General features: G+C 37.7%; 1 protein-coding gene and 1 long non-coding RNA gene across 6 annotated transcripts in view; one reads left to right on the forward strand and one right to left on the reverse strand.

Annotated features, from left to right (window-relative positions):
* LOC123383875 overlaps nt 1-4,052 on the forward strand; it is a 123,932-nt gene extending 119,880 nt beyond the window's left edge. Inside the window, exon 8 of the long non-coding RNA XR_006594208.1 lies at nt 1,584-4,052. This is a non-coding gene — a long non-coding RNA (uncharacterized LOC123383875). The remainder of the gene's footprint in view (nt 1-1,583) is intronic.
* HEPACAM2 (HEPACAM family member 2) overlaps nt 1-17,324 on the reverse strand; it is a 42,615-nt gene extending 25,291 nt beyond the window's left edge. For 2 of the 5 annotated variants that reach the window (XM_045052377.1, XM_045052378.1), the window contains exons 1-3: nt 17,176-17,324; nt 9,406-9,759; nt 5,584-5,868 (exon numbers count right to left, since the gene is read on the reverse strand). In XM_045052377.1, coding sequence (XP_044908312.1) covers nt 5,584-5,868; nt 9,406-9,759; nt 17,176-17,254 — 718 coding nt within the window. In that variant the 5' untranslated portion in view covers nt 17,255-17,324. Of the gene's footprint in view, nt 1-5,583; nt 5,869-9,405; nt 9,760-12,594; nt 12,601-16,712; nt 16,779-17,175 lie in introns of all 5 variants that reach the window. The other 3 variants (XM_045052381.1, XM_045052379.1, XM_045052380.1) reach the window with 3 other exon arrangements.
* Nucleotides 17,325-17,667: the final 343 nt, after the last annotated feature.

Genomic DNA, 17,667 nt, shown 5'->3' on the forward strand with positions numbered 1-17,667 from the left:
AAACACACAAAAAAACAACAACAACAAAAAAAACAAAATGAAAGGCCAAAGCACTATAATTGAGAAGCTGTTATCTTATTATGGGAATTTAGCCTTATTACAGCATCCTCAAGTAACCCTGTAATTTGAAAGGGATATGAGGAAAGCTGTTCCATTTTAGTCAAGTTCAAGAAACTCGTATTGAGTTGGTTAATCTTAATCTGTGTCAGGGAGTATTGAGATGAATAACGCAGAGCTCCTACTTGGGATTGGGGTGCTTATGAGCAGAAAGACTCCAGTGCAGTGAGTGCCAGGAAAGATGGTGCTACAGGAGTACAGCAAACCTCTTTGCGACTCTGAAGAGGTGAGACAAGGCAAGGGCAGATGAGCCTTTCTGGGGAAGATGATACTGTGAAGGAAGAGGAGGGTGCAACCAAGTGAAGAAAGGGAAGTGGGAACATCAACCAAGGCACACATTCCCAGTTTTCATAAAATGATATAGACTGCAAAAATAAGGGTGCCACATCAACAGAAAGGATAAATGACCAATATTTCCATTATATATTTTATTTAATTACTGTAACCCCAAATCAAACCAATACAAACAAAAACAAACAATAAAATGGGCTAAAATAGCAACAGAAAGAAAAATTTAAAAATTAATGAGTCTGGGTTGTGTTTCTATATGTTATGTAATAAGTAATCATTATTTAGCACAAACTAGACCATGATGTTTGATTTTTGAATCAAACACATTATGAGTGATTGAGTGAATAAAAGAATGAATGAAGGTCAGTAAGATGAGATGTTGACTGAGTGAAGAGTTTTGCATTTGAATGAAGAAAGAAAGAAAATAATACTATATTCACAATTACCTCTTAATAAGACTAGTAATTGTTCTTAAATAATTTACATAATTCATCTTTATAATGTGTGAGTGGAACATACATATGTACATTTTCTAAATGTTCTTCTTTCTACTATCTGCCATTAGTCTTTAATCATGACTGACATTTCTCTGTGAGATTTCCATATACTATATCTAAAAGAATGTAAAGAAGGAAGTTCAGTCTATAATAGAAGACATGTTCTGCGAAATCTGAATTTATTCAGATGGGGATAGTTTAATTCTTTAAAATAACACAGGATAAGAAAGAAGATTCAAGAGTTTAAAGCATATAATATTTAATATTTATAGAAAGGATTATGATTTTTCCCTCATTTTTATTCTTTACACATGGTATATCACCATATTCTATGATAATAATGAGATTGGGGCATGAACTTGTACATGTCAAAAGAAAAATCTTGTTCTTACTTTGCCAGATTAAAGTAAATGATATAGCCAAACAAAAGTGTATTTAAAGATGCAAAAGATACTTTCATGTATCTGTGATTGTTTATGCAATTTCCCCCAGGAATTTTTCATTTAAATCTATGGCTAGAGTTTAAAGGTAGGCAAATAGATGAAGAGATAGATATAAGAAAGAATTGATGTAAAGAAACTATTTTCATGTAAACAAAATAACGTATGTTAACCAATGGTAATGTTTGGGAAAGACAAATGTTCTTCTCAAGGTATTCTTTCCATTTTCTCTTTGCAGGCATCTTCTAAATTACCCAAGCTCTCCATAACTTCTTGCTGCCATGTTTCCAATTATGTCAGAATAGTTTTGGCACAAGGGAAAAAAACAAGAAATAAAAAAGGAAGAAAAAAAAAGCTAAGATCATTGAGTTCTTCCTATGTGCTGCTCACTGGCTTCTTTATTCATAAAATCTCACCTAATCCTCCCTATCCCTCTTGAGACAGGTATTAGACTTACACTGAGAACTGTAGATAAGGAGATGAGGACATGGGATCACTTACACATCCTGCCAATGGCAGAACCAAGGCTTTAACTGAGGCAGTCTGAATTTTCAGCTCAGGCTCATCACTACTGTGCTCTCCACTGCTCTCCCAAATGACATGATATTAACTAAAATTTAATGTGATTGAAACAACAGATCATCAGTTAATAAGGAATGTTCCACCATAAGCTCACTTCCTACTGCCTCTCATCTCACTGAATAATGGGAAGTTCCTTGGGATTGATATTCAGTAGATGATATCTGGATGGTTTAATATCTGGTTTTGCATTTTGTACCTTGTATGTGAAGGTAAACCATTTAGACCAAGCAATAAACAATGTAAAGATTTATCTACATAATCCTAGATTTGATATACTTGGCCTGCTCATATTTTTTTCACTGTGTTTAAATAACTTCAGTACTTAGGTCTGTGCTACTTGCAGTTGAATGGAAGTGTTAATTCATGTCAGAAAAACTTCAGTCAGGAATATGACTACACTTATTAACAGACCACACGAAATCTGAATTTTTCACTCCAATGCAATGGTCGTCATGCAGATAGGCACAGTTTATACTTTCTTTGTGAATCTATTTCTCAGCCTACACTTTAAGACAGACAGAACATTTTCACAATGTTATCTGAATATAAAATTATATAAAACTGTAAACGTTCAGCCATGAAAATAATGCCATTGTCAAACACAATATAATTAATGACCGTAACAAATCTTAAGTAAGTTGCTTGGAGTGTGTGGCATTTTGGTATTTCTTGGTAAAAAACTATAATTTCCTTCTTCTTCAGCACTTTTGAATATAATTTGGGGAATGGTTAATCTTTGAGACAATGCATTCTGGACTAGGGTGGACTAGGAGTTAATCCTCTTAGGTTCCCCTACACCAAAAATGAATTATACAATGTATGAAGTTTGTTTTCTATTTCTATGTGAATAATACTTTTCAGAAAAAAAATTTCAAATTGCTCTTAGATATGTGTAGTCACTCTTTATAGTTCAAAACTGATGACTTTTTCTCTCTGTATTGTAGGTCAATATGTCCTAACTCCCCTTTTTTTTCTTTCCTATATATACCATTTCTATAATTGTATGATGTTTGTGATCTAACTTGAAAACGTGCTCTTTTGGCAAACATTTTTTGATTTAGCCTAGAATATGTATGTCTAAGTATTAGCTTATAGACCATTCTCTAGTCTTTTTATATTTGGACCTTTGTTTAAAAAATAATTTTTCCTCATTGTTTATCAAATAATACCCAGTGTTCAAAGCTCTCAATGATTTAACTCAAACATATCTATCTGACCATCTAGCCTACCATGCCCCTTGCTGTATCCTACACTCTAAACTGGACCATTTGCCTAACCTTTGACCTCTGCTTTGTGTTTGGTTTCCTGTAGTCCCCATTGCTTGAATGGTTTTTGCAGACGTTGCCGTTGCCCCAATCATACCCATACCCAAAGGTCCATCTCAAATTTCACCTTCTCTCTAGCCAGAAGTAATGTTTTCCTTCTCTGAATGAAATTCATCTATAGTCTCATAATATTGTAGTGCTAGTAATGGCTAACAGAGTACTTACTATGAGCCAGTCACTGTTCTAAGCAATTTACATGTAGTAACAGATTTAATCCTCACAGTAACTCTATGAAATAGGTACTACTATTATTACCATTATTTGGATGAGGAAACTGAGGAACAGAGGGGTAAGGTAGTAGATCCAGGATTTGAACCTAGGGCCCTGGCTCCCGAGTTCATGTTCCTAGCTACTGTGGTCCTTTGTATACTTCCCTATGGTATCTACGACATTCTATTTTATACACTTTATTGTGCACATTTTCTCACTTCTGCTGTAACTATGGAATAGCTTCCAGTTCCAAGATTCAATGATTCTGTTTTTATCGGCTTAATTTTGCTGCTTCAAGCAAACGTAACTGTAAACCTGAATCATACCACTGCACTCCTCTCCTTGCAGTCGCTTTTCCTGCTCCATTGCTGGAGCTCAGTTTTATCTAGTTGGAAAAACCTACATTTGGTACATATGGTGCTTTTCTCCAAAAAGTTAGTAACACACTTCCTCAAGAGGGCTCTATCAATTTTCTATTGAAGAAAATAGAACTGACAACATAAACAGCCTCTGTTTACTGAATGCTTGCTTTGTGTCAGTATTTGGCTATTTTTCAGACAGTACCTAATTGAACCACAGCCATATGGTGAGGCGGTTTTAACTATCTCAGAAAGGTCAAGGAATTTTTTTTTTTAATTTTCAAAATATATTTATTTATTTTTGAGAGAGACAGAATGTGAGGGGCAGAGAGAGAGGGAGACACAGATTCCAAAGCAGGCTCCAGGCTCTGAGCTGTGAGCACAGAGCCCAATGCAGGGCCTGAACCCATGAACCATGAGATCATGACCTGAGCCAAAGTCAGATGCCCAACCGACTGACCCACCCAGGCACCCCAAGGTCAAGGAATTTCTGTAATGACAGAATCAGTTTACCACTTAGGTCTGTTTACTTAAACACTAGGCTTTAGGCCTCTCCTAGTATTATTATACAGATATACTTGAAGATTAAGTAGATACACTTACCACGCTTAATTCTGCCCTATGGTTCACCTAGCTGAAACCTCCACCCTCCTGCCACAGGGGTGAGTGTTCCTTTGCCATGCCTCACTCTTTTTGTTACACTGTTGTGGCTAATGCTCTAAGCTACATAGTGATTGATATGAAGGCTTCCCAATATGATAGGTCATTGGTTCTCAACTAGGGGAGATTTTTGTACCCCTCCCCACACAGGGGACATATAGCAATGTCCAGCAACATTTTTAGTTACCATAATTGCAGGGGGTGGGGGGGGGGAGGCCAGGGATGCTGTTAAACATCCTATAATACATAGGACATCCCCCACAACAAAGAGTTGTCCAGCCCAAGATGTCACTAGTGTGGATTTTGAGAAACTCTGTGTGAAGCTGAAATTAGAATGCCATATTAAACATATTAGAGGTGGTGCCATGGAATAGAGGGGACTGGGAAAAATAATACAATAAAGAAAGAGGGATCTTGGTTGGGTTAGGATAATAATATGACATAAACTGAAGAGTTTGATGAACTTACCTCTGTATATGAGATTAAACAATAACAGCAACAATGACAGAAGAAAAGAACCAAAGAAATTGAAATCTGAAGTAATTACTGATCCTCTGAGAACCTTAATACCTACTTTCAGAATAATTCAGGTTTTTCTGACTATGATCCTTCCCGCACCCAGCCTCTAAGAACGGAGATGAGAAAATGGGCAGAGAGAACAGCCATAACCTGGGATACAATACCCATGCATAATCTGGGAACATTCTTTCTGTGGTCAGCAACAGAACACACCCTCTCCCACTTTATAATCACCAGTTCTTTGTCCTTGGGTTGGATAAATTAGTCCTTCAGCATGGTTCTGGGTTTTTGAAATCAAGGTTCCTACTTGCCACTGGAAGTAAGGTCACACAATGGACTAAGTCAGAAAATGTAGCCTAAAAGGCCCATGGCCGGTATCTCAACCTGAACTTCAAGAAACAGGGTTGTGCTATGAGCTGTATTTCCTGACAAGGCAGTGTATAGGAAATGTAATTACAACTAGTACTGTATTACAGTAGCTTAAAAAACAAATGACAGCTGGTATTGATATTCTCTGTGACGACAACCCTTGTGTAAACTACCCAGAAGAAAACGCATGAGTACATATTTTTAAAAAACTTACAATATATGGTAGGCATAGTGATGTCACTTTCCATCTCACTGACAGGATTCTTCACCAGGCAAGTGTAATTCCCGATGTCTTCTTTGGTCACTGGAGCAATATGAAGCGTGTTGTTTTGGAGAGAAAAGGAGGTGGTAGAGCTGGTACGGACAGGTCTTTTGTTTTTTAGCCACTGGTAAGCCACCCGGGTGCCCTCTTCCACGAGGCATGTCAGGGTCATGTTCCCCACATACTCCACAGCCCCAGAGGAAGGCTGAATCTGTACCACTGGCTTTGTGACAGGATCTGCAATATCAAAAGAGACAAAAGTGATTTTTGCCACCACAGAATTATAATACAAATCTGTGTGGTCTTTCAAATACCAAATCCTGGGGAAATGAATCTAAAATTTTACATTTTGTAGATGTGGACAGTTCAGAAGATAAAGAAGAATAAAAAACTAATGGAAAAATGTAAAGTGATAAAATACAAAAATATCATTTATACCAGAAATAACCAAATTCTAGAATGTACTTTTCAAGGATTTTCTAACGAAAACCTTTACTTTATAGATAATGCAGTTAGTGTAGAGAACACCAGCTTCCTTATTTCCTGTGCATTGTACTGTCTCCAACACCATAAAGGTATATATACTCTCACAGGCAAATTTTAACAAGACATTTCCCTCTTTTTGGTTTGTTCTAATATCTCAAGAGCAGCTGGTTGGGATAGATGAACCTAAATCTTTATCCACTATCTGAAAATATAAAGCTCAGATACATTATACTTGTGAAATATTGAGGGAAAGTTTTAGAGAATCACATATTCACCACTTACTTTTCTTCCTTTGTGAGTGAACTAATTATGTTTTAACTGCTGTGGAATTGCAACATTATGTTAGCCACTTTACCAAAACCAAAGCCTACATTTCAACACTGACTCAGTTTGAAAATAGGATAAAATGTGTTATTGCAATTACATCCCATTAGAGACATAAAAGACAAATTCAATAGTGATTCCTGTTGGAACTTCAAGTCATAGGAAAATAGTTTCATGTCATGAATCTGGTACATAGTACTATTTGTCAAATGAACACATTTCCAAGAATGAGCAAATGTTTCCTCCCTTGGTTTTCACTCTAGAATTGTTGGGTAAAGGTTGGAATTATATAAGTATCCACAAATACTTTCAGTAAATTTCACTAATCTTTGAGGTTGTTGGTTCTGTTTGATAAAGGACAGTGACTTGCCCAGTTACACAGCAGTCAGTGACAACATGAAGAGAGCTGCATATCTGGTTGTGTTTCTCTTCTGCATTTTGGAGAGATATGCATTTCATAATCTTCCATGCATCATCACAGGACACAGAGAGAATGAGATGGTATATAAGTGAGAAATGATTGACTCTAATGTTTAGATTTCAATTTGCTATCAAGCTTTAAATTGGGGTTGATGCATCTCTGCAGGTAAATTTCTCTTGACTCATGCTCACATTTTTCTATACAGAGAAATGTGCAGTAGAAAACAGACAGACCCAATCCTTCAGCCTAGAGAATATAGGAGAAAATGAAAAATAAGGAGAAAGGTGGTTGAAACAGTTTGCAGGGGACCCGAGTAGCTCTGAAGCCTCTAGCCTTTCTTAAGATGAGGACAACCGAATTTGTCCATTCAATTTAAACTTTTTATTATTTTTGCTTTTATTTTAGAGAGCAAGTGAGCAAGGGAGAGGGGCAGAGGGAAAGAGGCAGAGAATCCTAATCAGGTTCCACACCCAGTGCACAGCCCAATTTGGGGCTCAATCCTATGACCCTGGGATCATGACTTGCACTGAAATCAAGAGTCAGATGCTCAACCAAGTGAGCCACCCAGGTGCCCCCAGTTTAATCTTTTATAGTTCCTGGTAAGAACAAAGGATGTGGATGGAATAGCTTTTCTTTACATTATTATGATTAAAAAAGAAAAATGAGTTGTGTATATCTATTACTTAGGAAAAGCTTATCTCTCTGTGTGGAAATAGATGTGGTATGGCATAAGTCAAATAAGTAATGTCAAGGTCTTATATGGGGAGAACCAATCAGAATAGACTGTGATCATAACACCTGCCTTAAAGAGTGTGACTCAGATGTGGAAGTTTCCTGGGAAGATTTTTTTACATAGATAGACCCTAAACCCCTGATATGATTTTTTTAGTTGCATTTCCCTAAACAGATCTAATTTACTATATATTAAAAAGTAATGGATATTCCATTAAGTTTTAGGGAGAGATAGGATACTACTCAGGAGAATTTCATGAACATTGTCTCCCTTTTCTCTTTTCATAGTTGCTCTGTAGGCATCTGCTTTCACATCCTGTGCCTTTGCTTCCTTGCAGTCTCTCTGGTCTCCACTCATTTACCCCATGCACACTTACTGAGTGCCTACTAATGGCCAGTATCAGTTTTTTGGTACTGAGGACAAAGCTGTAAACAATAAAAGGTCCCTGTTCCCATGGACCTCATGTTCTAGGGGAAGGAGAGAAATAATAATCAAATAAAATCTAGGTGGAAATAAGTGCTATGAAAAGAATAAAGCAGAACTCAAGATAGATAGTCTCTCTCTCTCTCTCTCTCTCTCTCTCTCTCTCTTATACTTTCTATAAGGTGGTCAGGAAAACCTTCACAGATAAAGTGACATTTTGGCTGGGACCTAAAGGAAATAGAGGAGGGAACCATGCTATTATCTAAGAGAAAAGCAATCTAAGTAGATCAAATAGCAAGTACTAAGGCCCTGACATCTACAAAATGTTTGTCCTGTGATAGGAAGAGCTCTGAGGCCAGTGTGGTCAGAACAGAGTGAGTGAGGGGGAAGGGAGGTAGGAAATGGAATCAGAGATGTTGGGTATGCTGCGGGGGCGGGGGGTGGGTAGTCATGTGGGCCCTGTAGGACGTTGTTAGTACTTTGGCTCTTATTCTAATTGAGACAGAAAACCATGGGAGGATTTTAAGTGTCAGGAGGCTGGAGTGTAGGCAGAGAGATCAGGTACCAGGCTATTAGGGATAGTCCAGGTCAGAGCTGGTGGTGCGGTTGAAAGGGGTGGGAGAGGGGGTGATAAGAAGTAACTGAACTCTACATTTTGAAGGTAAAGCCTACAGAGTTATTAACTTCTTGCCTAGATGTGGGATACGAGAGAAAGAGGGGGTCAATGGTGATGCAAAGTTTTGTCCTGAGCAACTGACAGAATGGAGTTAGTACTTACTAAAATGGAGGGCATTTTAAATACTAACCTGTTAAACAATCAGGTTTAAGGAGAGACATCAGAAGCCGTGATTTGGACACCGTATATTTGAGGTACTCTACTTATATACCTCATTAAGGAAAATAAATGTGTGAAATTTAGCTGATTCTACATTCCCTCAGAGGATTATTTCCAGCAATTTCTATTGTTCCTTAAGTATGGTCCGTGAGCAAGTCTCATCCTCCCGCAAACTGTGTGCCAAAATAGAATGTTCATGTGACAAAGAGGGCTCTTCCTAGAGCGTGTTCTGATACTGAGAAAATAAAATTTCCTCCATATTATTATATCAGTGACTTTATCCTTGATAGTTTCCAGGCAAACAAATAATAAGTTCTACTCATTCCTTGATTACCTTTAGTTGGGCACTGTGTATATATTTCACATGCGTATACTTTACATGTGCCTCATGAGACAGATAATGTAATTTGTACCTGAAACACTGAGGCCTTGGGGGTTAATTAATTGCCCAAAGTTACAGAGCCAGGACCTAAAGCCCACATGGTCTAATCTCCTGAGCTGTTACTAACTGCCATGCTACCCAGCTGCCCACATCACTGATAGTGGACTCACCATCAACGGTGACTTGTATCTTCTGACTGGCTGAGAGAGTTCCATTTCCCTGAATGTTGACCTTCACGATGTAATTGCCTTCATCAGTGAACTGCAGTGGGTTGATGAGCAGAGATGCATTGGGTGGCATCATGGTGAACTTGTGTTGGTATTCCAAGTCGGGAACCACAGACTCATTCACAGAGCCCAGTAAATATTTGGGCATTGTGTGGGGTCTCTCAAACAGCCATATGATCTGGATGTCTGATGCCGGAGTGTGGAATCCATAGTGCACGGGGAGGTAGAGGGCCTGACCCCTGATGCCATGAACGGTGCGTGATGGCACTGTCACTTTCAGCCCCAAGCAAGCGCCTGCTGTGAAGGAAAGGAAAGTTGTAATGATCCTGAGCCACATTTCACAATCTAAGGGGCAATACAGAGAAAACCTGATTAGGTGATAATGCTTACAAAGGAGAGAGGCTTCTAGGTACTGACCATTCTAGTACCTGTTACCTGGAGAGGTAAATATTTGTCTCTCAAACCTTCTGCAATTTTAAAAACCCCACCCAAAGACTATGTTGATTGAGTGATTGAGTGTTGATTGAGTTGATTGAAGGAAAAGCAGAAGTTATTATCTTTGACTGAGAAAAGGAGAACTGGGAAAGATTATTAGTTCTAAAGTCCAATGACACCTCTAGAATTATGAAACTGTGTTTGATTCATATTATATCATAATGAAACTATGTGATTCAAGAAACATTGAGGGGCTACTTCCTCCTCAGAATCTCCCTCCAAAGTCTTCTGAAATGGCTTCTAGTCTATTATTGGAAGTTTTAGCCTTTAGCCAAAGCCTTGTCACATGGAAATATCCCAAGAAGAGTGGCATGAAGCCATTACCAGTTATGATCAATAATTCTTGCCCAGAAACAGGAACCTGGTGTGTGTTTGAGGAACAGCAAGAGGCAGGAGCAGAGGGAACAGAGTGGAGGAGGAGTGTGGTAGGACATGAGGTCAGCAAGGTGGTTGGGGCCAGATCAGGTGGTGTCTCATGGTCACAGCAAGCACTTTGGCACTTTTTCCGAGTGAGAGGGATTAAACTGGAGTTTTGTGAGCAGACAGGGATATGATATTTCTCCTTCTTCTTGACTTCCTCCTTCTCCTCTTCCTGCTCCTCCCTCTTCCTCCTTCTCCTTCTCCTCCTTCTCCTTCTTCTACATATACTCTAGCAGCTGTGAGAAAAGACTGAGATAGGGGCAAGAGCAGGAGCAGGGAGACCACTTAGGAGGTGACTGCAATAAAGTAGGCAAGAGATATTTGTACTGTAGACCAGTATGGTAGTAAAAGGTATTGTGAGAAAGGCTGGTGATGCTAACAGGATTTGATGGCACATTGGGGTGAAATACAAGAAACAAAGAAGAGTCAAGAATGAGTCCAAGGTTGTTGATATGATCAACTGGAAGAATGGATGTCATTTGTTTTTTTTTTTTTTTTCAACGTTTATTTATTTTTGGGACAGAGAGAGACAGAGCATGAATGGGGGAGGGGCAGAGAGAGAGGGAGACACAGAATCTGAAACAGGCTCCAGGCTCTGAGCTGTCAGCACAGAGCCCGACGCGGGGCTCGAGCTCACGGACCGCGAGGTCGTGACCTGGCTGAAGTCGGACGCTTAACCGACTGCGCCACCCAGGCGCCCCTGGATGTCATTTGTTAATGGGCAACTAATAAATTAACCATGGGGAAGACTGAGGAGAATAGACTTTTGGTGGGGGGGTGCAAATTGGGAGTCAGTTTTGGATATGTTCATTTTAGAAGCCCATTTGACATACAAGAGGCAATACTGAAAGGATATACTGGGAATGAAAGCTTGATTAATGTGGGTTTAAGAGAGAATGAGGGCCTGGAGGACTTGGGGGGATGGAGTTCTGCTAATGCGAGGCCCTGGCTCCCAGCATCCTGCCTGCCTGAGTTGTTTGGGCCCATGCACTCACTGCTACATCTGCAGGTTTCTTCCTATTTTCTGGCACCTGGAAATTTCCACGCCTTTACCTTGAGCCATGATATACATTTTTAAATGTTATGTAGCACTTCTGTGTGTTTGCAATTGAGAAGAGACTCCTTAGTTCAGACTACCATGTTGCTAGAATCCTAATTAAAAGCTCTTTGCTTCAACATCCTCATTTTATTTTTTAAATATATTTTTTTATTTTAGAGAGAGAGAGAGAACAGGGGAGAGGGGCAGAGGGAGAGAGAGAGAATCTCAAGTAGGCTTCATGCTCAGCAGAGAGCCCAAGGAAGGGCTTGATCCCAGTACCCTGGGATTAAGACCTGAGCCAAAATCAAAAGTCGGACACTTAGCTGACTGAGCCACCCAGGCACCCCACAACATCCTCATTTTTTCCTGAATGTTTATTTTTGAGGGAGAGAGAGAAAAAAAGAGAGAGAGAGAGCGAGCAGGGGAGGGGCAGAGAGAGAGGATGGTACAGAATACAAAGCAGGCTCCAGGCTCTGAGCTGTCAGCACAGAGCCCAAGGCAGGACCTGATCTTGTGAACCATGAGATCATGACCCAAGCTGAAGTCGGATGCTTGACCCACTGAGCCATCCAGGCACACCCTTTCTTTCTTTTCAACATCCTTTTTTTAAAAGGGAGTAGTATACTACCAACATCATATGAACATTTGAAATAGTGGGGGAGAGAATGGGTGGAATTGAAATGTGAAATATTTTGAACAGTGAGGGGAAAAAAGAATGGAAACTGCAGACAGTGAGTATAGACAATATTTCTGGGGAGTTTTGCTGTGAAGGGGAGCAGAAAAGTGTTCTGTTCCTTCTTCTGTTTCTTTGAATGGGTGCTGAACACTATGTCTGTAGCTACTGGAATGATCCACTACAAAGAGAAAACTCGATGAAGCCAAATATAGATGAGTAAAGGTGGAATAAAATCCTAGGTGAGGAAAGATAAAAATTTGGGCACAAATAGATCTTACAATTTCAATTTTCTCGTATAAAAATAGTTCTTTTCTTTTCTTGCTTTCCTTTTTCACCCCTACTTGAGAGACGACCTTTAAGCTTTCTCTAAGTTGTGTTATAAAAAGGCCACCAGTATTAGGAAGGGAAAGGTAGAAAGGTCTGTTTGTGCAATGATTTCTTTGGAGAAATGGAAAGATGTAGGCCTGTTACTATAAGGAATCAAATTTTACCAACAGTGAACCTCTCCCTTTGCTTCCCAGGATAGAGGTGAGTGCAAAGGTTTCCATCATTTTGATCTTTGGCTAGCTGTTGGTAGAGAGTGAGACCGGGGTCCAGCAGGAAAGTTAGAGAACTCAGCAGAAAACATAAAGAGGAAGATTACAGAATGTTAGGGGGAGAAGGAACTCCTAGGTGCTCACCAGAAACTGACTGTATGGACTGAGACTTAGGTGACTATCTGGGCAAAAGAATTATGTGTCCTATAGTCTCCTTAGTTTCTGTATTTGTGATGGACTTTGCAATTTTTTTTTTTTTCTCCTGAGAAAGGGCTGTGCCTGCACATTCATTTTAGTGATTTGGTTTGTAACAAAGGAGTTACAAAGGTATAGGATTTGCTTCTGTATTCTTTTCTGGCAAGTGCAAGAATGTTTAATTTGTAGTTGTTCCTCATCTGAATCATTAGAAAAAGAAGGAACTGGTGCTAGGAATTCTAAAGAGGAAATAAAGTGGATTGCAGAAAAGGAGTGGTGGTTTCTGCAAGGAAATCATAAGAGAGAGAAAAAAGAAGAGAAAGTGAATCTAGGACTTAAACCTCATAATGATTGTGGTATGTGAAGCAGGGGTCAACAGAAGAAAGTGAGGTTCTTCAAGTCACAGATTCAGAAAGACATTGGGCATTTGGATGAGGGACCAGTAAAGGAAAAGATTCTTCTTAGCATCTGTGTTATCTGCACAAAACAACATGCATCTACATGCTTTTCATTGAAAGTGGGGATAAGAAGCTCTGGACACATTCCCGGTAAGCAAGAAATAAAAATTTTTTGTATTTGACACTTTGTATTTGACTACCTTACACTTGAAGGTGAAGGGCCCATATTTAATTGAAAGGGCCCAAAGAAATTTGAAGTATTGAGTCTCAGGTTTTAGTCTGCTTATTAAGTCACAAACCCTGGATATCTTTTAATAAGGCAGAAACTCTGTGTTTTTTGCCAAGGAACCATGGGGGATGGTGGGAATCCACATCATTGTCTTGAGAATGCCCTGGAAAAAGCTGTGTGGCTGCTGACTTACAACTCAGGAATTGCCTTTGACAGTGAGCTCTAGGTTTAGATGGCGTTCTTGTTTGGGGAAGTCAGCAGTCCCTGTGTAGGTTTTTTTTTTTTTTCCTTTTGTATTTTGGAAAAGGGAAGAAATGTTTTTTATCTACCTTTTTTTTTTTTTGGTAGTTGTAGTTGTAGTTGTAGTTTAAAGAGTAACTGAGATTGTAATAGTCTGAAAATGCTTGGGAGGCACTTTACAAATATGGAGTGCTAGCATGACTGGAATAGAAATGTTGGTGACTTTTGTATCTTGAATCAGAATGTTGAATAGTAAGTACAAAAAAGACTGATTGGAGAGTCTATAACTGGAGTTGTGGAAAGCAAATGTTATTTAATAAAAGATTAAATACAATACAAATGTTGCAGCCCAGGAATAATAAAACTACTTTAGAAGAAAATAACATTTTATACAGCATTTATAATAATTGTTTAAGGAGGGTTAACTAGTTTTTTGAGCTATTTGGAAAACTGTGTCATGTAATAATGCCTTAAATAATATATTGCTACCAATACCTCTGAATGTATTCAATGTTTATAATATCAAATGATATGAAATCATATCGTTTAAATTGTTTTCAAATATGTGTGATTTTTCAAATATACATATGACAGTGAGAGATAGCACAGCTATTATAATAGCTTTTTCCTTAGACCGTCTACACCATTTTTATCAGATAAATTATAGGTAGCACATTATAAGAATATCAGCAAAGAATGTAATTCACTTCATACAGTAACTTATCTCAGCTACTAAAATCTTTTCATTTTGCAGGAAAGAACCTATTGATATGATGTAATCCTTACATGTAGTAAACTTTAGTGAATAAACAGATAATTGGATAATTCCTCTACACTTTCAGAACACACACTTTTTGCCATTGCTGTGTGTCACACACAGATGTGATGAATCTGTGCTGTCAAAACTGTAGTTTATTAACTTAAAAAAAATTAGCTTCATTTTGAAAATTTCTCAAGCTCTCTTTTCTAGTTTTATGAGAAAACCTAAAGAATTAAAACTACTGATTTTAGAAAGTTAACCTCTGTATGAACAAATAAACTTTAAGAAAATAAATGTAAAAAAATTGATGAAATTTTAATTTCCTTTGATATTCCAAATAATTGGACTTAAATAAAAATTAAATTTTATTATTAGAGTCACTAACACCAACTTCCTAAATATAAAAAAGGAAAACTCTTAGACTTTTTGCATATAAGGCATTATACTAACTTGGAGAAACATTAATAATCTGAGGTACAATATTATAGCAATAATTTCACTTTTAGAGACTCCCTTAAGCTGTATAACAACAGCACTATAAAAGACTGATCCAGTGGTAAGGAACACTTGAAGTCATATTGTGAAACTTATCTATATTCCAGCAACAAATATTCCGTAGACTAATTGCACTGTATTGGATATAAACATCAGACTTCAAAAAGTGACCTCTAGCTGTACCTCAAAATAGTTGGCATTTACTTCCCCTTTATCATGTATAATATTAGCAAGCATAACACAACTATTGTTGACTGAAAATAAACTCCTGTATCTTTAGAGAAAATAGAAATTATGGAGTTGTACTTTGAGTAGACTTTACAAACTACATTTTGGGCTTCAAATTAAAAAAACATTTTTTTTAATATTTATTTATTTTTGAGAGACAGAGAGAGACAGAGCATGAGCAGGGGAGGGATAGAGAGAGAGGGAGATAAATCTGAATCAGGCTCCAGGCTCTGAGCTGTCAGCACAGAGCCCGAAGTGAGTCTTGAACCCACGAACCATAAGATCATGACCTGAGGCAAAGTTGGAAGCTTAACTGACTGAGCCACCCAGGCACCCCTTGGGCTTCAAATTTTTAAGATTTTTTTCAAAAAGAAAAAAACAATCAGGGGGGCACCTGGGTGGCTCAGCCAGTTAAGTGTTTGACTCTTGATTTTGGCTCAGGTCATCAACTCACTATTGGTGAGTCCCACATCAGGCTCTATGCTGACAGTGTGGAGACTGCTTGGGATTCTCTCTCTCTCCCATCCTACTACCCTCATGCACTCTCTGTCTCTCAAAATCAATAAATAAACTTAAAAAAAAAGAAAAAACAATCAGATATCCAATATTCTGAAAGCAAAAAGATTTCCACATTACATATAGTCTTTACAACACACTATCAATGGAGAAAAGTGAATTTACATATGAATAACTTAAGGGATAACCGCTTTAACTACTTATGAACATGCTATTTCTCTAAAGTACATTTTAATTTTATTTTAGTCAAAATCTTCAAATAAATTGTCTATAAGTTCTTCTTAAAGCCAATTACAAAAATATCACTTAAGGAAATGGCAGCATTCCTATTGTTATACAGTTAAAAATAAGTGGGGGCACTGACACGTAGGATACTTTCAGAACCCAGAAAAATGCACAAAGGCAAGAAGTCTGTTATGGTAATTGTTTATTTTTTCTAAGAATTTCAAAAACTAATAACTACATAGGCTTGAGTTTGACAACATAAACACTGGAACAATCACAACTATGGGAAATTCAAACACTTCTTAGAAAAATTTACAACTGAACATTTCAAATATGTGGGATATTACAACGTTAGGTATAAATTTGAATAATAATCACATTTATAGTGAAAACTGTAACAAAAGATACCAGTGAAAGCAAGGCTTGAAACTACTGAAAAAGGCTAACACTTAAATTATTTAGCTAATCTGTTCTTATAATTTAAAGAATAAAGTCTTTTTTAAGTCCCTATCTATTGACTATAGATAAAACAAGAAATGAACTTGACTTTTAAACCTGATAAGTAGGAAGAATGAAAAACAGAACACCTAGTGAAAAAAATTGACATAAAATAGTAGGAATGTTGAAGGAAGACTCAAACTCTAAGACTAAAGGGAGAATGAGGGGAAAACAGTAAAGTCAAGAAAAAAAAATAGGACTAGCCATTGGGCAAAGAGAAAGGCTAAAGGTATTTGGAGAAATTATACTTAACACATTTTTCCCTATTGTGTATAAAATATTTTTTGTAACTTTGAAAACACACCTTTTCTGCATTTTGTGATAGGTAACTCAAAATGAAGTAGAGCTGACAGTTTACTACAATGTCTTTAATTAAAATCATTTTCATAAACTGTTTCAAGTTGCACTAAAATCAGTCACAAATTTATGGCCTATGTGAATACTTGCCAAAATAGAATGCATTAAAGACTATTAAATCTGTATGTAAACTGTAAAAAGAAGAAATTCATTCAGTTTTTAGGTCTTTAATGAATGCTGTTGACAATAAATGTTGTTCTAAGAAAACCACAATCATCTACTTATTGAGCCTCATTTCTCCTAAAATGTTCTGCTTCTTTTCTGGAACAAAGTGTGTTATTGTTTAAAAGGTTCTGAGCTGTTTTTCAATTATCTGAGTGTATCTGCAGCTTAAAGCAAATATTTACCTTATGCCCACAATTAAGACCCAAACAACAGCTGAAACACAATTCATGCAGTGCCTTACCTAAGAGAAGGAGGTATATTTTGCACTGAAAGATCCCAACCGTGCTGCTGAAGGACTCCATGAAAGCATCCTGTCCCATGCATACAGTGCCCTGTTCCTGGTGGCAACTTGGTTCATGGACCAGCAGCTGGTGGTTTATTTGCTAGGGAAATTAGCAGTGAGGTAACAGACCCTATCCTGTCTCTTGCTTCTGTGATTTGAATACAGAATGAATGTGTATACAAAGGACACAGGGAGTGGGAACACCTGTTATGTGCTCTGCAAGAATACCGGCTTATGACTTTAGAACAGCTTTTTAGCGATTATCAGACTATCAGTAATTGTCAGTGTATTTCATGAATCATTCTTAGTTATTAATAATCACATGAAGGAGAACATCCTTTTGGGTGACTTTACTGAAGAATAGTATGCTTTCATAATGAGAGCATATTGTGAAATTTCCTGAAAAATGTAAGTGGGTTTCCTATCAGGCAAAAACTATGCCATAATTTT

The sequence above is a fragment of the Felis catus genome, chromosome A2 (assembly GCF_018350175.1).
Source record: "Felis catus isolate Fca126 chromosome A2, F.catus_Fca126_mat1.0, whole genome shotgun sequence".
Taxonomy (NCBI): Eukaryota; Metazoa; Chordata; class Mammalia; order Carnivora; family Felidae; genus Felis; species Felis catus.